The 25,065-nt window shown below is 36.8% G+C and overlaps 3 protein-coding genes across 3 annotated transcripts; all 3 read right to left on the bottom strand.

The window, feature by feature from the left end:
• Positions 1 to 2,277: 2,277 nt before the first annotated feature.
• LOC146164690 (phosphatidylinositol-3-phosphatase SAC1-like) lies at positions 2,278 to 10,094 on the bottom strand. The gene is made up of 10 exons (XM_083381804.1): positions 9,883 to 10,094; positions 9,571 to 9,738; positions 9,320 to 9,480; positions 8,373 to 8,690; positions 7,671 to 7,767; positions 6,915 to 7,121; positions 6,032 to 6,199; positions 4,954 to 5,148; positions 3,933 to 4,253; positions 2,278 to 3,186 (listed from the first exon to the last, which is right to left on the bottom strand). The coding sequence occupies exons 1-9, from the start codon at positions 10,048 to 10,050 to the stop codon at positions 3,960 to 3,962; spliced, it is 1,776 nt and encodes a 591-aa protein (XP_083237930.1). The 5' UTR covers positions 10,051 to 10,094; the 3' UTR covers positions 2,278 to 3,186; positions 3,933 to 3,959.
• Positions 10,095 to 13,469: 3,375 nt separating this feature from the next.
• On the bottom strand, positions 13,470 to 15,145 carry LOC146164689 (EGF-like repeat and discoidin I-like domain-containing protein 3). The gene is made up of 3 exons (XM_083380794.1): positions 14,987 to 15,145; positions 14,520 to 14,669; positions 13,470 to 13,676 (listed from the first exon to the last, which is right to left on the bottom strand). Exons 1-3 carry the CDS (start codon positions 15,143 to 15,145, stop codon positions 13,470 to 13,472), a joined length of 516 nt encoding a protein of 171 aa, XP_083236920.1.
• Positions 15,146 to 18,102: 2,957 nt separating this feature from the next.
• Positions 18,103 to 24,420, bottom strand: LOC146164688 (lactadherin-like). Its single transcript, XM_083381861.1, has 6 exons — positions 24,265 to 24,420; positions 23,679 to 23,799; positions 22,761 to 22,900; positions 21,539 to 21,729; positions 19,467 to 19,616; positions 18,103 to 19,002 (listed from the first exon to the last, which is right to left on the bottom strand). Exons 1-6 carry the CDS (start codon positions 24,323 to 24,325, stop codon positions 18,796 to 18,798), a joined length of 870 nt encoding a protein of 289 aa, XP_083237987.1. The 5' UTR covers positions 24,326 to 24,420; the 3' UTR covers positions 18,103 to 18,795.
• Positions 24,421 to 25,065: the final 645 nt, after the last annotated feature.

Here is a 25,065-nt window from a genome sequence, read left to right as displayed (position 1 = left end):
TTTGTTTTTGAGCTATTACCATGATAGTGATTTTCATCAAGTAATCATTGTAATCGTCCAACGATGAAAACTTTCGTAAAGCATATAACAATACGCATCAATTACATTCCATTGTACCAAACATCGCTCGTTGCAATAAACCATTGAGTGCTTACTTGCACAGAGCTCTTTTCATGGGTGGGTGTGGGGCACGAAGTTTAATTGTTGAGTTGAAGCTTCTGACTCTCGTTTTAAGGTTGCGTGCGTATAACTCGTTAGCCAACCACAATACCTCTGGTGATTATTAATTATCTGATAAGATAAGCGAAACAACCCAGTTGAAACTATAGAAGGCGGACAAGTAAGCATATAGGAGATGCTACTTGCAATATCAAAGCTGCGAACAGCAAGACAATAACTGAGAAGAAGTCTCTCTTACAAGCGGAAAGCGGTCTTAAATAGCTACCGACAATCAAACTGCTGACCGCCGAGATAATCGCGGAACGGACATTTAGCATTTACACTTTGGTGCGAGTAGACAATAAATCTGGGGCATAAGCCGTTACAGCAACCACTGTACTAAAAAATCAATATTAGAGTGGCCTAAAATATTAAAAAAGAGGCTATAACTACTTTTCGCAAATTCAAGAGGTTATAACTACTTTTGCAAATTAAGCGTTTCAATATAGCATGTACCCTCGACTGCTTGATTCAAATAAACATACAGAGCCGATTCCAAAACCAATACAGGTGCCGACAAAAACAACTCTTATAATCATTGGATACCATATAATTAATTTATTCAGTACAAAAAATTGTACATTGCGTCGTAAAAGGCATCGGAGCCGCTCTTTTCGGGGGCAACATTTTAAGCGCGTCCGCCAAATCTTTTTCTGTGATGCGATTCGGCTTCGTAACCTTGTGTTGTGTTGTCGCCCCCCAAACACGCTAATATAGTATTAACATTAATTTTTGTGTTTAGTTATAATTGTATTACTGTGTGGGGCACGAGATTAATTGAGTAAGTTTCTGACTCTCGTTTTAAAGGTTGCTTGAAGGTTGCGTGCGTAAAACTCGTTAGCCAACCACAATACCTCTGGTGATTATTAATTGTATTATCTGATAAGCGAAACACCCAGTTGAAACTATAGAAGGCGGACAAGTTAGCATATAGGAGATGCTACTTGCAATATCAAAGTTGCGAACAGCAAGACGATAATTGAGAAGAAGTTCCCTTTACAAGCGGAAAGCGGTCTTAAATAGCTACCGACAATCAAACTGCTGACCGCCGAGATAATCGCGGAACAAGACATTTAGCATTTACACTTTGGTGCGAGCAGACAATAAATCTGGGGCATAAGCCGTTACAGCGTAAATTGCACAATAAACACAAAATCTCTTAGTCGTAAATAGCCGTGCGCTACAACTGCGTTTCCGTCATTTGCGGCGAAAAAAAATTGTTTTTTAATTTCTTTACACTTTTGGTATGAGCAAGTGTATTGTTTTTATATTAACTGGCAGCCCTAATTGTATCATTGTATTACCTTAATTTGTGGCAATAAAATAAATTATAAAAATTGCGTTGCTGTTATCGATTTTTTATTTGTTTATCTTATATTTGTTTTTTTAATGTATCCCTATTACTTGTATAGAAAATGTTTTTCTGTTGTATGAAAAACAGGGTGCAGTTGACTCAATCTGCCTTATGTTTTTTCGCTGCACCCTGGATCAAGCAACTTTTTACCTTTCTACTGCGTTCTAGTTGTTGTTTCAAAAATAAAATATAGATCTAGCTCTAGCCCACCTATCTATCCCCGGGTAGGCCTATTCTGAAGTATGGTTGCCAAAAATTAAGCGCACTATGCTCTTTATAAAACCACTGATTTTGAGATGCAACTAGCGAGCTGAAAAGTTTGCCCTCACTGGTCTCTAAATTGGCATTTAATAAGCGGCTGCAAAGCGATAAAAGATTTAACACGTAACCTAATAAGCATTTATTTAAACTATTTGTAAAAAAAACTACGGATCAATCTGGAGAAGTAAATGTTTGTCATAAAATTCAAATCGTACTTGCGCATTGTCTGACCATCTAATGCTTCCTGTCTGATTGTTATGCCCCACACTTAAAAAAACCAAGGTGGAATTTGGAAATAGACGTATTGTTTGTTTGTTTTTTCGGCCAACTGCTTGGAGGCTTTATAAAAATCATTCATTTATTACAAGTTTGCCATGCACCCTCCAAGCCAAAACAATTTAAAAATCAATAAAAACACAGTATTATTTCTCTTGTATTAGTTTTATCATATATGTCTACATTTTAGGCTGTTTCAATATGTTATAATTATAGACGTAGACGAGCGACCGGGCACAAAACGTCTCTAGCAAACTAAATCACGATTAAATACAACACAAGTCTATGGAACCAAACGATTCTCACCAGATAGTTTGAAGATTTGGCAAGATACAGTTGCGTGGAAAATACAAATTAACTACAACAACATCGTACTGGTTATTTTAACAAATTGCGGCCGCTTGCTTAACAGGACACAATGTTTTAGGAATATAAAAACAAACTGTTTGTTAGAAGAAAATTAGGTCATGTTCATTAAATACATCATCACAGAGAAAACGGGACACTGGATCTATCAGAAGCATACGTTGACATCCTGGTTACATAACATTGCTTCAAGTAACATATAAGCACCGACTTAAAAAGACATGTGGTCACCCTTATATAAGCTAAAATACCCAAAGCCTCATTTCTGTTAATCGGCCTTAATGTGACTGAAACAAAAACAAGTAAATCTGTTAACCACGTTTAAATTCGGTTCAACTAACAAAAAGGTGATCGAATAGATAAAACACAACAAGTTCAAATTGTCAATGCTGAACTGTTGCTTCCGTTCGGTCTTTTAGAGAACTACTATACTTTGAATTTTGTACGAAAACTCCGCATAAATGAAGAGAAAATGGCGAAAACAGGTCAAACAGTTGCGACTCGGCGAAATGGAATACTTAAACGTTCTCATGCGACTATTGCACTTTGGGTGGAGAAGAGTAGAAAAATATCGGTGGTCGCAGAGTCCTTCTACAGGAGCGGGGCGGTCAAACTTTCAATTGCCCTCTTAAGTTTAATTAGACAAAGGGCATTTCGATTACTGAAGTCGTTCGTAAATAAACCGATTCAGGAACACTGATGCAGCAGAGCTATAACGAAAAAAAATCAATAAACAAAATTTAAGGACGAGATTGATGTTTGTTTGGATATAAAAGTAGAAGTTAAAAATTGATGTCAAAAGATTACCAATGTGCAGCATAAAGCAAATCCTGCACAGCCATGCAGATTGAATTGATTTATACAATTATGAAGGGATATATTTCAGTTAGGTTAAATAGCTGTGCATTCAAGTCTCTCCACAAGAGTTACTCACCGCCTTAACTTTTAATATATTATCTTCTTTCGCACCAAACTACAAAAGCATTGACTCCGAAAATTCGGGTGTAATCAAACATGTTTAAAGAAATAAAATTTATTTAAAATATAATTTCAAAGGAGGTTATGTATATCGTTCCAGATTGGTTGTTATATAACATGTTTTTTTCAAAAAAAATTGACAACATATTTTGCTTACATTTCAGTTATGGTTTACCATTCTAAGCAGCGATTTCTTCCTTAAAAGGTAAATGTTTGAAATCTCTATAAGTTTGCTATAAGCGCATGTGATATCCCAATCACATACCCTGTGCTTTTTAGTTAAGAAAATGCCTCAAAAAGTCAAAACACTTTGGTTAATTTCAGTTACGGTTTACCTTTTACGGCAGCGATTGAACCTTGAAAGGTAAATCTTTCACATTATAAAAATTGCAAGTTTTTTCCACTGAATATGTGATATTCCTACCACATGCTTTATGCCTATCAAATTATAATTATAACATATCACTAAGAGTCTAACCTCAGGAAAGCGGCACACAAAATCAAATCACTCCTCCTTCTCTTTGACGTGCACGAGACTCGGGTAGTTGACGAAGTCGATTCCGTTACGCAGAAGGTAGAGGCACATGATGAAGGTGGCGCCTGCCCAGAGGAGCACGTAGCTCATCTGCTCCCCGAATCCGGATGCAGGGATCAGGGCAAATATGACGAAGAGCGAGAACGCGAGGTAGGTGAGGAAGAGGATCATCGGACGGCGACGCTGCTCTCGCGATGGGAAGGGAGACGATTGGGCGCCGTCCCCGCTCACAACGTAGTTGCCAAGCAACAGGTCGATGGAGTCCTGAATGACGTGAAAATGTTTGCAATGCGAATATCGACAGTTAAAGACGTAGAATGATATATCACAGCCTTTATATAGGGTAGGTAGCACTTTCAAATAGCTCTACATTCGTTTTCAGAATAGCTATAATTGAGACGTTTACAAAATCTACCCACTTATGTATGGGCTTCGACATTTATTCTACGTCTAACTATAGACTCCAGCATAAATGCTGGAAAATATTAAAAACAGTAGTTAAGAAGCTTTCTATTCGCCTTTTCAAATAGACGGTTTAAAAGTTATCGCGTTACTTTCGTCAGAGAAACAATACTTTTCTTTCTTGAAATAGAGTTAAGGTGTACAAAACGGAAATATGTAATGCATATTAGTTGTAGTTAGTATAACGTAAAAAGATTGGATTCTGGAAGAAACTGATTTATTTATTTTCCGAAAAATATTGGTTTAAGTGTGGAAAGTGATAAAAGTGATAAAATTTTACCAACAACAAAGACATTTTTTAGCCTGGTCTTACGCGCCATAATTACACTTCTTTAGAAATAGTTTTAGATATTAGCTTATTTTTTCACAGTACATATCGTTGTGTCTGGACACGAACGAAGCATCGTTCGTTACAAAACAATCAGCAATTACAGTCACAAACATGGGATGGTACAGCCTTTACAAGACAAAAGCACTGACGGCGGTGGGGTAGCAAGTATACCTGGCGAAACCCGTCGGCGAAGTTGTTCTTGTAATAGCGAACGGCCGAGTTGACTCCGTCACGGAGCAGTCCCATCTTGGTGCGTTTTCCAGTCCTGGTAAAGTCGGTCTTGAGCGCACCGGTGCCGGCGTATTGTCGCGAGCAGTAGTCGGCATTATCGGCCCATATCTGCTTCAGCAGGAAGTCCAAGTCGGCCTGAAAAAAAGGCAAGCGGGTTGGGTACCAGCGACAAAAACGTCGTCAGGCTTGCAGGACACTTTCATCCAACTTTTTTTTTCTTTGCTGCCTTGTTTTACTTAGCAGTTTTATTGTGACGTTAAAAAAACGTTTTTTGCAGTAAGTTAGCATTATTTTAACCTTTTTAAATAATTTACTTCAAAATTCTCCCATGGCATATCGGCTGTTTCGGGGCATTAATTCAACTGTGAGCGTTTATATCTTTAGGATTGACTATAAAAAACCTGACGATTGGTTAATTTTAAGATCAGAAACCTAGACGATAATTTGTTGTATTTAATCTATACCAACTTCAGTAATTCTTAAAATTTTGTTTAGTTTCCACCCTATTTGTGATCATAACATTAAATATTTTTAACACTAGCAACATTTCAATCATACAGAATAACTTAGAAGGAATACTTAGAAATAAAACTTAGAAATAAAACTTAGAAATAACTTAGAAGGAATACTTAGAAATAAAACTTAGAAATAACTTAGAAGTAGTGATTAGACCCGATACCGGTCATATTGTAGTCGAGCAGACAAAATAGTAAGAAAAACAACATATTACGTTATGTGTATCTTAAAATATTATTGTAATCATTTTCGAAAGGATGGCAGAAATAAGTTTCAATTTATTTCATATAAGCCATTTTTACGTATTGCTTCAGCATTTTGCGTTGAAGAAAATCAAATTCAAACAGGCCAAACATAATATAAACTCAAACAGGCCAAACATAATATATAAAAAAACACTGCAGTCGGCGACCCCTTTTTGAAGGCGCGACCCATGAATTGAAAACACCGCGTTTGAAAACACGAACAAAAATATGGCTGTAATCAACATACAAGCACGTACCTCTTGTTCAATGGTGTGGCCAGGAGGGAAAATGCCCATTTGCGTAAGTTGCTTGGTGAGCGTTTTGCGGGCGATGAGAGACTGGACCACGTTGGTGCGATCCAAACAGTCCAGGCAATTCGTACGGAAGACGCCAGATTGTTTCATGAACACGGTGCCGTCGCGGTCCTAAATCAAATTAAATTTTAGTCAAACATCAAAACCTTGCTATGTTTTCCTCACAACATAAAGTAAGATAAAATTGCTATTTTTCGAAAGTATTTGACTATTATAAGAGTATAAGGCGTTAAAAATGCCTGATCCGACATGTATCTTTCGAAATGCTAATATTTTACTTAAAAAGGTGCCTTTAAAACACTTTAGCATAGGCATTCCTCTAAAAAAAACTCACTAAATTTCACTAATATTTTTTAACGTAACAAATTGCAACAGAGCACAATCAAGTAATTATAAAATAACTCATGAAATACAAATTACGATACCAGTTTAAACATTTAAATAAATTAAAAGGCTGGTAGCGTTTTTTGTTATTTTGCGGTCAACGAGATCATCTCAAAACTAAATTATTTACTTGAAAAGCGCCAGGTTACCTCCTTTTGGGGACGATTAACCACGCTTTTATGTTTTTTTTATTGGTTCAAATCGGACGAGTTTACTAATTTTAAAGGTTTGTCGTTTTATTGAGATATAAGTAATTTAACTTGGAGCTGACTTGGTCTAACAATGACTAGACTGGGACTTGAAATCGGTAACTGATGACTTAGACTGCTGGAAAAGACTTGCTGCGACGTAAGTCATTTCAAAATTTACAGCACTGCCCTTATTGATTTTAATTGCGCGACTTGTAATCTTTGCGAGCAAACTGATTTCCAATGAGACACACCTGCATGAAATAGCCAAACTGGTCCTGATCGAGTGCAATGCGATCCATGAGGATACTAAGTCGGTCCCAGCGCGACATTCCGCACTCGTGGTGGAAGTCGAACGCCTCGTAAGTCACGTCCTGGTTCTTGGCTTGGTTGACCTTGTCCAGGAAGGCGCTGGCTAGGGTCAGCTCGCTACCCTTGTGGTTGACCAGGTTGATGGCGACCTGTTAAGTGACCAAGACGTTTATTTGCACCCTAAAATCTTTTCATAGATTAGAGACATGTGATTGAGGTAGGTTGATAGAGCATACGTCGACTTTCCACTTTTGGCGATATATATATGAATAGGTAAATTTGGGCCGACATTTTACTATACCAAATTTCCTAATATTCAAACATTTGAATTTGTCGTTTGTTTTGAATTTTTGTATGATTTACCATAGTGTTTGGTTTCTGGTGTTCACAGTGAAGGTAATTTGTATTTATGGGTTCAATTAGTTACAATTAATACTATATATTACAGGTATATAAAAATCGTTTGTCAGTATCCGGTATCGATTGGAAAAAACAATTAGGTTATCTGTACAGTCAAAAAAATGATATTGGTCGATCCCTAGCCATGATAATAAAAAAAGAAAATATGATAAATGTTTAAAGTTGATAAACGCTACCCCAAAGCATGTGGATGCCACCCTCTCCGAGTTTAACAACCTCTAACAAAGCCTTTGAATTTGCATATCATGTAATATTTTTTAACTTGAATAGTTCCATACCTGTTTTCCGTACATCACGATTTGAGAATCGAAGTGCTGATTGTAGGATTTCAGCGTTTGCGAGGAGTCGTCGTTTAGAACAAGCTGAGGCTTATATCTAAAAACCAATACACAAAAGTCGCCTACGATCATTTAAACACCAGTTCTACATATCAACAAAAAATACTAAAGTTAGCGCGCACATTGATATTACATGGATAGTGGTGTTTTTCCGTTAAATATGGCGTCACTAAATGCCCGATGAAATGGTGAATTTATGAGTGGAGTAAAGAGTTAACTTTTGGTATTCAATACTTTTGTTGCTTTTAGGCAACATGTGAAAAAAAAGTTGCGACTCGCAATTCTAATGGTACAATAGGTTTCGTTTTAACGAACTGTGGTCTGTATGATATAACTGTAAACGTTCGTATAAGTAACCCAAATTACGTAAAAGTATTATTTGTATGCTAGACTGGTACTTTGCTGAATTGGGAATTTAAGAAAATTTAACACAATAAAAATGCATAAGGGGTCAATAAGGCGACTAATAAACAAAGTTTTTTTCCGAACTTAATTAGTTTAAACCGCATGCCACAGCATTTCAACTGTACTTCATCTTCATAAGGAAATATGGCGCGGATCGCATTAATTGAACCGGCGGGACGGACTTGTTCCGCGGGCCGTAGTTTGGTGACCCCTTCCCCAACCCAACACCCTGCTCACCTCAAATTTGGCCGCTGCGACCAGATGAGCGGGATGGAGCCACGCGTCTGCACAAGGGCGCAAATGTGCCGAGCGTAGATCGCCACCTGCTCGGTCTCCACGAAGTTGGCCGCCTCGCCGCCACGGTCCAGGCCCCGTACGAAGTAACGCGTGCCGGCGCGCAGCGCGCTGCGTCGCGACACGAGGGCAAGGTCGAATGTTCGACCTTGGACGAAGCATGACGTCACCGAGATGAAGCCGAGCATGACGGGCAGCGTGAAGCGCTCGAGCTCGGGCCGGTCGATGAACTCGCGCAGCGCGTGCCGGTTCCACACGAACCTTTGGAAGAAAAAGAAAAGTAAGAGTATTTAGGACAAGATTAACACAATAATGAATAGTTTCAAAAAACTTGCATATAATAATTTGATGTTGTAGTAGGTCGTAATTTAGGAATATCAAAGCCCATAGAGAAGTAGGTATTATTTTGAACGTTTTGAATAACTCTTTAATCATTTTTAGCATAGTTTAAAAAAACTGTTTTACTAAACGTATAACTGAACTGACACATCACTAAAGCTGCAGATCAAATCAATGGGAAAAATTTTGGAAAAAAAACAAAGGGTTTTGCAAAGACTTTCTAATGTGCAAATCAATTCAAAGACTAGTAAAGGCATTCAAATATTCTATTGCAATGGTAACCCTTGGCAGCCTACAGTTTCCTTCCTACTATTCAACATGGTATTATAATATATACCAACTGTAACACAAATGTACAGAATTGAATTTTAAAATGCTATTATGCTGGTTGTTTCGGTGTAAATCTTTTATTATAAGCCATTAATAAAATAAATATGGTTCATGTTATTACACTGGCAGCTAATTATACTACCATGGGAACATAATAGACAACACATGTGTATTAGAATTACTTTCTATTTATATTACCCTTTTAAAAACAATATTTTTACCTTTGGTCAGCCCTAGTGCAAAGTGGTTCTGAGAGAAAGCCAGGTTCAGCAGAACCCAGGCGCTGCATTGAATGGGTGATGTCAAAACTTGACGAAAAGTAGTAACTATCAGTCGCAAGAGAAAATTCCAACATAGACAAATAGGTGTTGTTGTCTGCAGTCTAAATTTAGGCAGAAACAATAAGCATTAATAACATTATGTTAACAAACAGTTTGGTTTGCCAAAAAATTTCACTGTACATTTCACATACCTGGGCTTCATTCAAGTTGAGAAGTGACTTTCTGTAAGGGATAACTTCAGTTTGTGTCACTTTCCAAATTGTGTGGCCCAAAATGTCACCAACACGCTCACGCCCGGTAATAACAATTAAATAGGGTCCGCCAACCAATCGTATAATACCAAAAATACCATAGATCAACTGAAAAGATATATGAATTTCAGTGTAGTTGGATTCAAAATAACACAGCAAAATTTGACTAAATCACATATCTAATGGTTTTTCTGTTTGGTTAAAATCCTACTATTTGTACACATGTTATACAACTTGATGCGCAAAACTTACCTTGCTTTCAGCAAGTGAAGGGGGAATGTCTTCTCGGTTTGAGCGAAGATTTATATCGAAGTTGATTCGATCCAAAACGAGCACATCTTTTGAGCCAGCATGAAGCGACTCAATATAAAAGGATTCATTGGTTATATGCAACCGAAGATTATCATACACCAAAGCCATTTTAACTAAATGTGCAAAAGCGATTATAAATAGTAAAGATGTGTATAACTGTAAAAGTAAAAATAGACTATATATTAAATAAAAACTTAATGCACAAAAAATTATTACAGTTAAAATAAGTTAACATTAATCTGCATGGCATAAGAATATTCACAAAATAAATGGAGCATTAACACCTAGGAAAACAAGCATATTGCACTTTACATCACTTTAAATCAGTGGTTCACAGACTTTTATAATGGCAACCTAAAAATTAGTGTTGTAAAGATATCGCAAACCCAGACTCCGATAACTAGTATGTGATATGTTTTAGTTTTTAGTAAGTTCAATTATAAGCAAACAGTAATATGATTCGATGGCATTATACTCTGTGACCTATACTAAACTATTCTGCTCTAATAACAGAAAAACTGATTATGAAGCAATAATTCAGTTTCATAAAACGAAGACAAATAAATGTGTATGATGCCACAATTTTTCATAATTAATGTTTGCCAATCTGCATTTAATGGCAGTTAACACCAAGATCTAGAATGTGCACAAAGCTGTGCAATAAGGTTTCGTGCACACCTAAAGTTCTAGCATTTAACATTTTCTAATCCAAGTGTGCACACAAATTGATTTCAAAAAAATATCTTGTGTGCAACTGCCACATAATACAGACCTCTGTGTTGGTATAGGATCAATTCTAAAAAAAGGAAATATGTATAGATAAATTTACAACAGTCCATTTTTTGGCAAATTCAAATGAGCTCTGTTAAAACGATTTTTACCCGTACTGTGATTACCACTTCTCTAAATATGTGATTACCTTTGCTCTAAAACAGGCCAGGGAGGTCATGCAAAACTATGAAGCTATTTAACTTATAATAGATATATTTTTGCAATTCAGATGTCCACACAAATTTCTTTAGAAAAAATATCGGGTGTGCACTGTGCACTAGGGTTCCTCTCCGGGAATGTTTCGACGGGAAATTCCCAGGATTTCCCGCGAATTAACAATCCCGAATCCCGGGAATGTTTTTTTGTAATCCCGGGTATTCGGCAACCTAGCAAAACTTTAAAAATATTGCCGGTTTTGACTATATAAAGAAAAAAAAAATTGCCTGAGTTGTTTGATTTAAGCTTACCAGCGGAAAAACCACACTAAATTTATTCTAACAAAAAATGCGTCATGCATGCGCATGATAGAAAGCGGGTTAGCGTTTGGGTGAGGGTGGGTCAAGCGTTATTATTAATAATAAACATAATAATACTTGACCCACCCTAACCCAAACGCTAACCCGCACCTTAACCCAAACAATAAGCGTTGTGGTATGCGGTATTTCTTTCTTTTGTTTTTTTGCATAACTTTACACGTACATAAGTGAAAGAACGCCCATAAATGAGCTTAATTAAAAGTTTGGAGCTAAAATAAAAAAATACAAACCTCAAAATGACGTAATTTTATGTATAATTTTTTCTTCGGGATCCCGGGATTCCCGGGAAGTTTCATTTTTCAATCCCGTTTCCCGGGAGTGAAAAAATCCGGGAAAAAGAGGAACCCTAGTGTGCACCTACCACAGAATGCAGACTGACACACAAACCCAAACTCGCAGCCAAAACGGTAGGATTCTAGACCAGCGCAATATTTCTTTACTTAAACAAATAATAGCAAGAGCAAAAACGAAAGCAATTCAAATGTAAATATTGAAACTAAAGCAAGTATTGCGGACTTTAAACATATGGGCTGATGTTAAAAACACTTTTACACATCAACTTATTCCTTTTTTAATCAGAGCATAATGGAATTCGATTTTTCACAATGCAAGCCTATATCCCGACCGCTAGAATTCACTTGAATATTTGTTTGCATCGAGATAAAATTATTTTATAGAAAGCACTGCGCAGATTGTGTCATCAATATTCATCTTAAATAAAACATTTATTATTAAAAGCTATTCTACATATTCTGTTAATCGAAAAGAAGAGGACTTTTATAAACAAATGTTTAAAATCATCACTAAGACACGGATTGTTTTAACGTAATTCGATCAGCTGTTCTACGTTTCTTCGCCTTACACAACATTTTTTGCGTCACATTATCTAATTTGGATATTAAATTATGGCTCCTTTTATGACACAAGATAATACTTTACTCACGCCACCTTGTAAGCGCAAAACTATCTAGCAGAAGCAGAATCGGAAGTTATGTGACAGCACTTCTGACATAATACGCGTATAATTTATTGTTTTTTTCTCCATTGGCCGCAGTTCCTTTTTTGTATCCTTTTGTCACGACAATATTTTTCACGTATGGATTTCAGTACATGCATGGTATTAATAACACTGACAAACACTTAATCGGATCGCTTGAAAACATTTCACTGTTTATTATTCTCAAAACGCTTTTACTGCTTGTATAGAAGCCGAAGATTACAATCCTATGTTGATGCGTTTCTATCAAGCTACACCTACCTGTTAACTAACCTTCCGCTTAAGTATTCGCAGTACACGTTTCTATCAAGCTACATCTACCTGTTAACTGACCTTCCGCTTAAGTATTCGCAGTACACGGGAGCTTTTTTTACTACTTGTTAACTTATGCAAGGTCTTAATTTATATGTTTTTCGTAATATGCTAATAAAGTGTTTTAATAACGTAAGGTGTTATGCGTGACCCGTTTTAGCTGTACAATCTGAACAAGCCAACCTCTCAGTGAACATCGCGAAATTTCTTCTTCACAAGGCAAGTAAATGACGACCGGTTTGTTTTTTAATAGTATTTACACGAAATTTTATTTTGTACCAGAAAGCAGTTAACCTACACCAATTACACTTGAGAAAATTATATACGAAAATAGAGCCGAAGCAAATGAGATAAACGAAAGCGAGCTGCGCCCTTTAAAACAGTTATACCCATGTAGCGTTACTAGCGTACTTTGGTTTCCGAAAATTAGGCTACATTTTTTAAATTTCCATTTGGCATTTTTAGATATATGTAGAATGGAGATTAGGCCTATATGTAAAACAACAGCAATTAAAACAAGATTCGATAATTTCCGGTCTTTGGACTGCATCCACACAACTGGTTAAAGCAGGGGTTCTTAAACTGGGGTAAATGGACCCCTTGGCGTTCCGTGAACTAGTTTTATGGGGTCCATGCACGCCTAATTGAAATATTAGTGTATATTTACGAAGTAAATTAATTTATCAAAGAAAACAGTTTAATTAAAAATAAAACGGTTTTACACTGACTGTGTTAAGACTCCACGTCACTTTCACATTTTTGGACCGAAATCAGCAGATTTTTGAAGTCTATTTGTATTGTGACGTAAATTTGTGACGTTTTAACAAAAACTTGTCTACAGTGGTCCACGTAAGCCCCCAAAAATTTTAGGAGTCGCGGTAAAAAAAGTTTAAGAACCCCTGGGTTAACGTCTAGATGTCGTTCAACGAAAATACGCTCGTTTCAAGTTTTGAATTCTGTGCTTCGTCTAACTCTTCCAGCGTACAACCGAGCAGCTCAACCCGGAGTGAAATATGTCCACTCCAGGAAAGTGGATGGATTCTGATGTATTTGGCGCGTATTGGTGTGCTGAACATATTTCTTACCACTGTGTCGTCGTCAGTATTTCCTTTGTAGACCTGGGAATAGATTGACTCGGCTTTGGCAACATGGACTAATTGTTTGGAGCTGTATTGCACGAAGATCAGTATATTCAAGTCCGAAAAAACAAGTCTAGTTTTTCGCGCAGGGGCTTATCTCGGATATGCATTTTTGTGATGGAACACCGCCGGTTAAAATTTGTTTTTTTGTACGTTCTAATCTTGACGTGTGAACACATATAAAGCGACCTTTTCTAGATTTTAGGCGAAATAACCAGCGTAGCCCAGGTTTAATAGGGTGTACCAGTGCAATACTTTATGTCGCCTTAAATTTGGATTTACAAACAAATGAGTAGATCTACGTAATTATTGTTTCAATTAGCGGAATATTTTCGTGGTTAAACCAAGAAGCTATTCATTTGTAGCCTATTAATCACTATTACATATTATGTAGATCCCCCTGAGTCGGTTTGCTCAAGCCTCGTGTTACAGCCGATGATTTACAAAATAATTTTGTCTAATAGGTATGCCCGATAATATCGGATCGGAGCCTATACCCGATTCTATGTGGTAGTGGTAGTGTCGGTATATTTGTCCAACACTCACATAAAATTTTGTGAGACGGTTTTATAGAACCGGTGCGAACCGGCTGAATCCCACCGCTAGAAATAACGTAATTTGGTACCCGATACCGAGTACCGAAATCGGAATAAAATGTCAAGTATTGGACATCCATATTTGCGACATTGCAGCAATAATGTTACGCATAAAGTACCATATTTGTTAGAGGGCTAAATAATGTAAAACTGTTGAATCCTGAATATGCCTTACCCTGAAACCTATAGGATACACTTAGGCCTACCCTGTTATTTTATGTATCACCTTGATGATGCTTCCTTCGTATTGATCGAACCAATTGTCACCATCCTTGCTAAAGCGAATCTTATATATTTCCACGTATTGATTTTTCAAAAATCTTCGCACGCCCTGTGTCATTATACCAGTAATTGCATGCGGCGTGTTCAACTTGATCTGTTAAATAAACAGTTGTTAATATTTTAACGTAAACGATTCTGTCTTTTAGTATATAGAAAAGTCTTCAACAAAAATTACGTTTACCCCTCTTCCATTTTTATTCTTTTTTGCGACAATTCGATCAACTGACATCCAAAAGTTCCAAGCTAGAAACTTTAGCGGTTATCTCCCCAATTTTACCCTGATAACCCCTTCCCAAACTCCACATATCCAAAGTTCCAAGGAGGTAACATGACAAAGACTTACACCAACTTAAGTATCCACTTTCATTTTTAGACCTGTTTTATTACATGTTTTATACAATATCTCAACACCTGCAAATATTGTTCAGTGTCGTCGTGGTGCGACATCCAGCCGTTGATCAAGCCCTTTCTGTTTAAACGAGCGAGATGCGGTTCCCAGCGACCGAAAGGAAACTGGTGATGGGCCGATGAGGCGCTCAGTTGTTTGTCGTCGATCTGACCCGACTCCATACCTAGCGGCCTATTGCATCTGGTGTATTTTCCTGGGTAGATTTGAAATGAGTATTGCGTTGGCGCGATGGCTTAACTTACTAACACAGGCAGCTACATGACACCACGACGCTGGAATATTTCAACTATGCAAAAAAAAAGTTTTACCGTAAGGCGTTGGGTTATCGTGTTAAAATAAGTTTACAGTCGAACGCCTATAGAAATATAGTCATGTAAAGTTTATGTATTATTCGAACATCGTATAAAATGTGTAATGCAAGTGAAAGATTGGCACCCGAGATTGTTGAAAATATTTGGTCATAGTGGACCAATAGCCAGTAGTGATAAATTATCTTGGAACCATTAGTTTCTACCTAAATTCTTGTAAAAATCTAGATTAGCATACCGAAATCAACCAGCAACTAAAATGAATCCGAGCATATAACCTGCGTGGATCACAGTATAAAAGCTGTGTGGATCAGGTAATGAGACTGCCGCAACAATTTGTTGATGGAAATTTCACACACGAAATGCAAACATGTTTTGCACTGCACCCCAGGAGTTTGTGTTGCACAATTCTCTTACATAAGTAGACGCATCGCAATTGATCCGTTAAATGTATAGTATCTGATAGTATCTGATTGTTTTCATGTCAACCTTATCTAACGAGATGGTTTTACATCAAGTCATTTAGCATATAGAAAAGCCTATCTCTAACTCGGCATCGAGTTGTGTTAGTACCGGTATATACCTCGACAATATTTTGCCATGAAGATATGACGTATGATTTTATCAACGCGAGAAACTTGCAATGATGTTTTACGTGATTAACTATGCTAAAATAATGCTCATCATTTTTTCCCGTAGTACGAAAATTCTTTTCAATTTGGGTTTTACACTGTTAGCTCATATATCAAGATCCAATAATTCGCATGGAATATACCTCCTATAAATTCGTTAAACTACTACGAAAATCCTGATCCATCTTAACTGTGCTTTACGAAACACATCAATCGACTTGTTATTTTACCTTCAAAACAGTATGCGTCATATCGATCACCCCAATTGCATTTATGAACACCAGGTCGTCCTCCGCAAGCAGGATCAGTTGAGTTCATTGGATATCTTGCCGTTCTGTCGGCTATCCAGCCACATGCGCAGTGATCCTTCCTAATTCAGTAATTTTAGGTAATTTGTTTATAAGCAGTACGCATGCATATTAAGTTTTTATACCTGGATACTGTACATACCTAGATAACCAGAAACAAAGGTTTTCCACTGTTAATTCCACTATACTGGTGGTTAGCCTACTATAGGACTTATGTTATGTCTAGTATATGAAATATTTCCATCAACCACCAGCTGTGTTTGGTTTGCAGCTATATAATATAACAATAGATTGTACCGTGTTTAAGCATCTGCAAATATTGGAGAAGTTGGTCACTAATCACTATATCCCACTATAATGAATAAGCGTTCATAAACTATCTTCAGTACGAACTAGATTTAATTTTTCCTAATTTAGATAATTTAAAAAGAAATCAATGAGAGATATTTTTTTGTAACAAAGCACTATTCCCCAAACTCCAGTGTGTTTTTGTTTTTTTTTACAAACCCGCTTCTTGCGATATCGTGAAGGTCCTCTATTGTAGCGAGTGAAGCTCCCCTTTCGACGCATTTCTGATATGCTTGAAAAAACGTCAGGGAATACCTTTCATCTCCGGTAATATCGACCACTTTAGAGAAGCGATTAGAATGTTCAGATATAAGTTTGAGCAAAAAGCAAAAGAAAAACACAACAAAATTACGTTAAACATTGGAATACTATACAAAACATGTTTCTCTAACTTTTATCCAACATTGCAATTCTACCTGCCACATAGAACTAGAAAGATTCTTACGCTACTCATAAAATTTCCCAACAAACAAATTCTTAAAATTGAAATAATTTGTTGCTAGATGGACAAAAAAGAGTAAAAAAAGTGCATCTTAAAAAAAACTATTGCAATAACCCAAGGCAAAGCCCGCGACAATATTATGTATGATGGCAAAAGAGATAATTATGATTTTTCGGTCCTTCCAGCCAAAATTTTAAATTTATGTTCACAGCTTCGTTTTAGACATGTCTTTCAAATAACAAAACACGACGTGAAAAGCAGGTGAAGTAAACGTTAGAAACTTGCTTTCGTACGTAAATATGTTTTGGTATAAACATAAATGCATCAGAATATTTTTTTTACTTAATGCAATCAATTAGGTTACCTCTTGCAGAAATGATTGTTGCAGAAACCAAAAGGATTATTTCAGCAAGACGTCTTTTCATTGTGTTGTTCGCAAATACTTGTTCTAACTTAGTTAAAGTTTCACAAACAGTCTTACTCTGTTAAAACGTAAATAGTCAATTAAGATATATTCCAATAGCCCTTCTATTACCGGTATATCTATATCTGCGTCTACTACGGCTGTAACTCAGTACTGAACTACGGTGCCAGTTTAACAATCTCTACATTGTTGAGTAATTTTGACATATTAAACGTGCTCTGCCTTAATCTTATATTATGTAGGTTTTCACAGACCTCTGTCTCTTGATAGCAATGAAAAGGCCGCTTTACAACTAAAGGCTACACAGTAGTTCTTTAAAAGAAAAGCATAGACAACAAGTTGGTCATAACACCATTGCGCTGACGTAAGACTTGTTTACAACCATTGCTGACGCCTTAACGTTAAGTGCGAGGAGATTTAAACATTTCATCTTCTTAAGGCCAATGACAGGATACGGAGTCGGTTAAACACATGTCAAATCCGACTTTGATAAAAAATAATGTCGAGTCCGACTCCCAAGTCCTTGTCCGACTCTTGCGAAATAAACAGACTCCGCCCAGTCCTGACCCAAGTCCGACTACGAAGTCCTGGCTCATGGTGATACGTTTTAACATTTTTATTGACATGGGCAATGCCAACTGCTAACGCCTACGTAAAGATTTTATACACAGCACAACAAAATAAACCAAAACAAGTTGATATCTTGGAACGTTATCTTAATTAAATTCTGCACTAAACTCAACACAGAGTCGTACATGATAGTTTACCAACAGTGTATACTTAACACTCTTTATTTTTGTAACAGATCACAGTTGTTAAACACGTGTGTGTATTTATCTTTAATTTTTTATAAGAACGTCAAGGGGAACACACAATGAGACTTAAAAAGCAACAATACCTAAAGGAGTAACAGGTTGAATGTAATATAAGAGGGTTGAATGTAATATAAGACAACTGGCTTAACTAATTACATTGCTACTGTTTGTCAAGTAGTGAGAAATCGTTTATTTTACATAGTCATTGGTGATAAGATCACATGTAGATTACATAATACACTTCAAATTACATATTACAAGTATTACTTTGCTGTTGATATATCAACCTGCTGTAGCAAGATTTACTGCAATCACGCAGAGCAAGTTCAATTAAACAAACACTATACATTTAAGGGTTAACACATTAGGTAGGCATTGGGAACATGCAAAACGCATAAATTACCTTCATTAATGAATTGTTCATATTAAAAAAAACATGGGCACATATATATAGCTTAATAACACGGCAGTGTAAAAAAGTTAATTCGGAGTTCCCAGTAAGCAACAACCTCAACAATTTGACTGACTGAACGTTTAACTTCCGTTTAACAAAAAGACTCCCGTTTCAACTTTTCGGTTCTCAATTTCATCGAATTCTTCCACTGTGCACCCAAGTAGCTCGACCCTGAGCGAAATGTGTTGGCTCCAGAGAACGGGGTAGATACGGACGTATTGGGCGAGGAAGGGTTCGCTGAACATGTTCCTCACCACGGAATCGTTGTCAGTATTCCCTTCGTAGATCTGGGCACAAACAAATCCGCTAACATTATTGAGTGCAGTGAAAAGGCGTGAAATTACAACACATTTGAAAAGGCGTGAAACTACAACACATTTGACAATACCCACAACTCGACAAACACCTGAAATGATCTGAAATGCTACAGTTACATAAAAAAAGTTGGAAATTTTGATTTTTTTTTCGCTTTTATACACATTCTGTGTTCACGTATAACCCTTTTCGAACCAATAGTAGGAATATCAAAGACCATATAAAAGTGCGTAACATTTTTGTACATTTGGAATAGCTCTTTAACCGCCTATTTTATATTATGGACTTTAATATCTCTTCTAACTAAAACCTTGAGTCATTATGCTACACAAACATTAAAATATTTCATTTTTTTTAAAACAACATAAGACATCCGGAAGAATCGCTTGCAAAAACACATGGTTATTTGTTTTAAATTCCAAAGCGCATATTTCACCTTGATAGAGTTTCCTTCGTATTGGTAGATCCAGAGAGAGGCATCTTTGCTATAGCGGATCTTGAATTGTTTCACGTACTGATTTCGAAAATATCTGCGCACGCCCTGGGTCATAATTCCTGTCACCGCACGCGCTTCTCCTAGGTTTATCTGTGAAAACATACGTTTACCGATATACGTACCTTTGTATATTTGCCGCTGTTGTAGTCGCCAAATTTAGTAATCTATAACAATTTAAGGCGTTGCTTCGCCAACTATTTTTAATTGCGGCGTACCAATAGGGATCTACAATTTTGGCAACTCGCCTCCAACAAATTGGCATTAAACGAACTATAAGGTACATTAACAAGTATTCGAGGAAGCCTTAGCAAAGCGGTGTTTCAATATCACAAAAAATGCGGAAAACCTTCTCTTATCGTTCTAATACGGTATCTTGCCTAAACGTTTACAACAACTTTAACGCGTGGGACTTGCCTCGGTTAGTTTTAAGGTGACGGGGCATTGCGTGATTTTATTGAAACTGAGACAATCTTAACAAGGATTAAAATGATTTTATACAGATATTTCACGTTTTTCACGTATGAAAAGTGTCCCCGGCATCCCGCTTTGATAAAATGGTTCATGAACTGCCTATGGCACATGCGCAAATCCAACAAAATAACAAGCATTGGAAAATACAATGAAAACTGATCTTTAGAAAAAAAGTAGAACAGTCAACTAAGCAACCTAATCATAGAAAGCATTTTTATTTATTTAATTTTTTGTGAGCATCAATATAGGGTTACCGGTGGCGAAACACTGCTTTGAGGCACATTTTGACATCCAACATCCAATTTGAAATGTTAAAGCTATTGTAAAACCATTTTATGCACGCTTGTCCACTATTTGTCGATAAAAACAATCGGAACGTGTAGTCTTTGCATATAAGGTTAACCGAGTGAAATTTTTGATTGCTTTACGACCGAAGGCGTTTTTACACCTATACGTCAACATGGGCACCATGTTCTTTTTCACTCTACAGTTAGTTATACTGACTTAAGGCTGAACACAGCTGACCATTACAGATAGTTTTCAGAAACCTCTCGTTTAACTTATTTATTATAAAAATCTACTTCACATTGGGTTTTGGTTGTTTAATTCTATTACCTTAAAGTGGGGATTTATTTCGAATCCAAAATACGCGATATTTCGGGAAAAACTATTGCGGTTCCAATCTTATATAGCAAATAACGTTATTACTATGATTAAATAGGCCAAATCAAATTCCCATGCAAAGGTAAGGTGTTCCGTGTTGTTAGACAAAAACAATTACAGTTCGGCAACTTAATTAGTTTTATTGTTTGTAAGCCAAAACAAATACCTATCGGGCTCTAAAACGCTCAGATTGATCCATGGCTTAAATCATTTAAATTACGTTATAGAGGTACCCATAAAATATCATACTGTAGTGCAGTGTTTCTTAAACGTTTGTTACTTGGGGGCGCACCTAAGGACATCTAACAACATGACGAAGCACCTGTATGGCGAGCGAAGCGAGCGCGAAATTTTTTTGTTGGCGTACCGGTATTTCTCTTAAATTGCTTGCAAGTTTTTTATTACACAGGCTTTATAGTTGTATATATTGAAAGAGACTCCATCTTCAAGACAGAAATTAGAACAACATCAACTTCGGAATAAAAGACAGCGTGGAATAAGGCGTATACATAGGACTAATACCTAACAGTCGTAATAATGATGAAATCGGAATAAGAAGTTAATAGCCAGAAAAGGCCTTCATTTGTACTATGGTATTATAGGTTTTTCTGATTAAGATATTGTTGCTTTGTAAGTCTTATTGTGTGTTCTACTTGAAAGTACTGTGGCACCAATGAGCTAAGCTTAACAGGAAATTAAAAAAATGGATGTTTTATATATTCAATATTTTTTCCTTTTGCTCGCGGCGCACCTAAAAGCTTTCCTTGGCGCACTAGTGCACCGGTTGAGAAGCGCTGCTCTATAGTGTCATGCATGTAACGATATTACCACCCCAAAATGGGTACTAGCTCCCATCCGATATGTTTGGACATCCCTACCTGCAAGTACTGTTCTGGGTCATCGTGGTGCGGCATCCAAGCGTTAATTACACCCTTCTGGTTCAAACGCGCTAGGCGGGGCTCCCAGCGGTCGTTGAAAAAGTTGTGGTGGGCCGAAGGGGCGCTCAAGCGATTGTTCGGAATTGAGCCCAACTCCATGCCAAGCGGCTTGTTGCACCTTTCGTATTTTCCTGCCAGAAACGTACATAAACGTGACAAAACCTCTGGTAAGAAATGCGAGCAAATTGTCATGTAGTAGTAGACGTGATGGATACTTATCTATAATTATAAAAATACTTAAAACAATACAAAGCATGGTTTAGTGAATCTTAAACATTTTTACCCGATGGGCCAATTTGCTGGCTTTAAATATTGGTGACCAAGATTTCTTATAAAAAAATTTAAATAACGAAAATAAGAAAAACATATATGATAATAATTTTAACATGTAAATGAGTGTTCTTATTATATACCAAATATGCGAATTTCTGAAAAGTATTTATTAACATTAAAACTAGAATACTTTGGTCTGGTTATAAGTAGTAATCTAAAAGTAGCCTACATCTCTATATTATTATAGTATTGACGCAAAGTTAAAATGCTTTAGGTTTTTACAGTTTTAATAAGGAATTGTTTTCCAATCTGGCGCCCTTAAACATTGTGCTGTGACATTTTAAACAAACCACGATTGTATCTTACATTGCACAAAACATTGCATCAACATGTCCATAGTTCTATCTTACATAAAGTCAGCCTATGTTTCTCGATAAATCCTCAATGTTGTAATATAAAACGATCGTGTCTTGTCCGTCGTTCCATGTTGTTCTTATCTTACACCATAGCAATTTACATGTGTATGACATTGCGGCGTTATCGGTATGGGGGTAAACATAAAGTTTCTTGATAACATATGACTCGATTAAATTTGTAAATTCTAGGCTTAGATTTATTAGAGGTTGCCAATATTTTTCGCGGTAGTAAATTTGCGCTTTAATAACACGTTTTATCAATAGTACAATATATAGGCTGATGTGCAGTGTGCATTCTCTACTGATGTAAATACTGTAGTCTGAACGGCTAGAATTTTTTTGGGTAATTTAATAATTTGATAAATCGAGCTACTGTAAAATATTCGATTGAAGAAGAAACGGAAGACGTTTGTATTAGTGTATACGACGGACAAAAATGTTGGGTAAGTTAAGTTAATTTACAGCTAATTTACCTTGGAAGCAGTAGGCATTCCAATGGTCGCGCCAGTAGCAAACATGAACGCCAGGTCTTCCACCGCATCCGCCTTCTGTCGAATTCATCGGATACCTCGCAGTGCGGTCAGCTAGCCAGCCGCACGAGCAATGGTCTCTTCTGTAAATAGGGCGTCAAAATGTGGAAAAAGAAAAATCAGTAAATTCGTTAAAATGTAGAAGCAAATTGGCATTGCACTATTTGAAAAATATCCCCAACAAACAGTAGCTTTGGCCCGTTTACACTACAGCTGCGCTGAGCTGAGCTTGTCGTGAAATTGTTTTCACTACAGCTGCGCTAAGCTGAGATGGGCGTGAAAATCGCTCCAAATCGTAACGTTTTCCCATAGCTGCACTGGGATTGAGTTTAGCAAAGCGTGAAAAGTTCAAAACGGTAGAATTGAAATGCAAATTACGCTTTGCTCAGCTCAGTGCAGCTGTAGTGTAAACGGGCCTTTAGCTCGACCAAACCGGTCGGAGTCGGATTTATTACGCTGGAATCGGACTTGGGAAATCATAACCGAGGTCCGAGCCCGACTACGCATGCTCAGTGCCAAATTTATTTAAGGCCACAAACTGTTAATTATAAAGGTGGAATAGTATATGGTGTAATATTTTCTAACCACCTTTTGTGGGAAGAGGTTGCTTGACACCTCTATTGATAGATTTGCTCTATTCTATATTATCTAGTTTAGTGACGTGAATAAGTGGAATGCAGAATGTAGAGTCAGAGTTGGAATCGGAATCAGCAAAATTGGTTGGAATCGGGAATGGGATTCGGCGTCGACTTTAGATTTCGGTCGGGGGCAAACTCGGGTTGTTAACCGACTCCCGAATGAAATCTGTTTAATTTTCCTGCAAAATTACCTTTAAATATTTTTAATAGTTAGTTCACCTACCCGCTTTTTCTCATCTCGTGAAGGTCTGCTACAGTCGCAAGAGAAGCTCCTCTTTCGAAACACTTCTGGTACGCTTGCCAAAACGTCAGCCTATACCGTCCATCTCCGTCAACGTGGACAACTGAAAGTATTTCATATAAAAAATATTTAGCTCTGGAGTTGAACGCTTTTAGATGTTGCAACTGTATTTCGCACAATTTGCCTTGTGTCTGGACAGGGAGAGAGGATTTTTTAAGCTTTTTAGTGTCGTTTTTTACACACTATTGAAAACCGTAAATTTCTATAAATTAATTGTAATTCTTAAACAACTAATCCTAGAATTTCGTTTCTTTGGCTAAATACTACTTTTTACTTTTTAATTGACAAAGATACTGTCATACCACTGTCCAAATTTATACTTCTATTAAATAACAAAAAAATGCCTTTTGGGGGAGTTTAATTAACAGGTTAGAAAGGCTGATTTAATGGGTCGAAATCTGTTACTTTTTCAATATAGTTGTGCACAACACAAATAGGTAGTTGTTGAGGTATTTTTCTCATAAGAAAATAAATGTCAATATTATCTGATGTAATTAAATAAAGTTACCTCCTGCAAAAGTGGTTGTTAGAGCAGACAGCACCGTTAATGCTGCTAAAAAGTTTTTCATCTCGGTTTGTTGTTTAACGTCAGTTAAAACATTCCTGGAGAAAATATAAGATATTGCTGGATTACAAAATAGGAAATATTCGTGTATGGCCAGCTTGAACTTTCGGCAATGTTAAAGGCAAAATTGACCTCAAAAGTCTTGTGTGTTTAAATGCATGTATTTCTTAATTTATTTGTTTAATTTGGTTTTTCTCAGAAAAATTTTTTTTTTTTTAGAAAGGTCATTTAATACAAGAACGAATCTCACAAATTAAATATGCTACTATATTGCGTACAAACACATCAAACGCTGGAGTACGGGTAAATTCCTAGACTCCTGTAGTGATTAAAGTAAAGCAGGTTACATAGACGAGTTACGATATCTTTACCACTAATAATTGGCAGCTGGTATCGTCTCAGATCCGATGACATATATATTATTAGCACAAATAAATCAAATAATTGTACAACAATTGTCGCATATTTATGACTAAATTCACACATACCCTCCAAAACAGCAATAACTAAGCTCAGTTAAACGCTTTGTTCGTTCTGAACGCGTACAGTGCTTTGTCTTTTTTAGGTTCGTCTTTCATATAATGCAACACAACCTGCGAGCTAAATTTATCTTCCGCAACAAAGGCAACAAATTCTCGTCATAAACGTTCTCGTGACGTGTTGTTTACAAGCAATTTAACTTGGCCCGACATTCGACACCAAACCGAATGCAATAGTACTTTGGCGGTCTGAACCGATGGACTA

Source organism: Ascidiella aspersa, chromosome 2 (genome assembly GCF_963924565.1).
Source record: "Ascidiella aspersa chromosome 2, kaAscAspe10.2, whole genome shotgun sequence".
In the NCBI taxonomy this organism is placed as follows: domain Eukaryota; kingdom Metazoa; phylum Chordata; class Ascidiacea; order Phlebobranchia; family Ascidiidae; genus Ascidiella; species Ascidiella aspersa.
This window is presented reverse-complemented; position numbering and strand designations above follow the sequence as displayed.

Bases quoted from the DNA above. Each gene is read 5' to 3' on its own strand.
- LOC146164690 (XM_083381804.1), bottom strand. From the start codon at position 10,050: ATGGCTTTGGTGTATGATAATCTTCGGTTGCATATAACCAATGAATCC. The intron at 9,481-9,570 runs GTATGTGAAATG...GCCTAAATTTAG, and splicing joins TCAACTTGAATGAAGCCCAG to ACTGCAGACAACAACACCTA. The intron at 7,768-8,372 runs GTGAGCAGGGTG...ATTGGTTTTTAG, and splicing joins TCGCAGCGGCCAAATTTGAG to ATATAAGCCTCAGCTTGTTC.
- LOC146164689 (XM_083380794.1), bottom strand. From the start codon at position 15,145: ATGGAGTCGGGTCAGATCGACGACAAACAACTGAGCGCCTCATCGGCC. The intron at 14,670-14,986 runs GTGTTGAGATAT...TTTATTTAACAG, and splicing joins ACACTGAACAATATTTGCAG to ATCAAGTTGAACACGCCGCA. The intron at 13,677-14,519 runs GTGATACATAAA...ATCTATTCCCAG, and splicing joins ACGAAGGAAGCATCATCAAG to GTCTACAAAGGAAATACTGA.
- LOC146164688 (XM_083381861.1), bottom strand. From the start codon at position 24,325: ATGAAAAACTTTTTAGCAGCATTAACGGTGCTGTCTGCTCTAACAACC. The intron at 22,901-23,678 runs GTAGGTGAACTA...CCCTATTTACAG, and splicing joins CACGAGATGAGAAAAAGCGG to AAGAGACCATTGCTCGTGCG. The intron at 19,003-19,466 runs GTGAAATATGCG...GTTTGTGCCCAG, and splicing joins ACGAAGGAAACTCTATCAAG to ATCTACGAAGGGAATACTGA.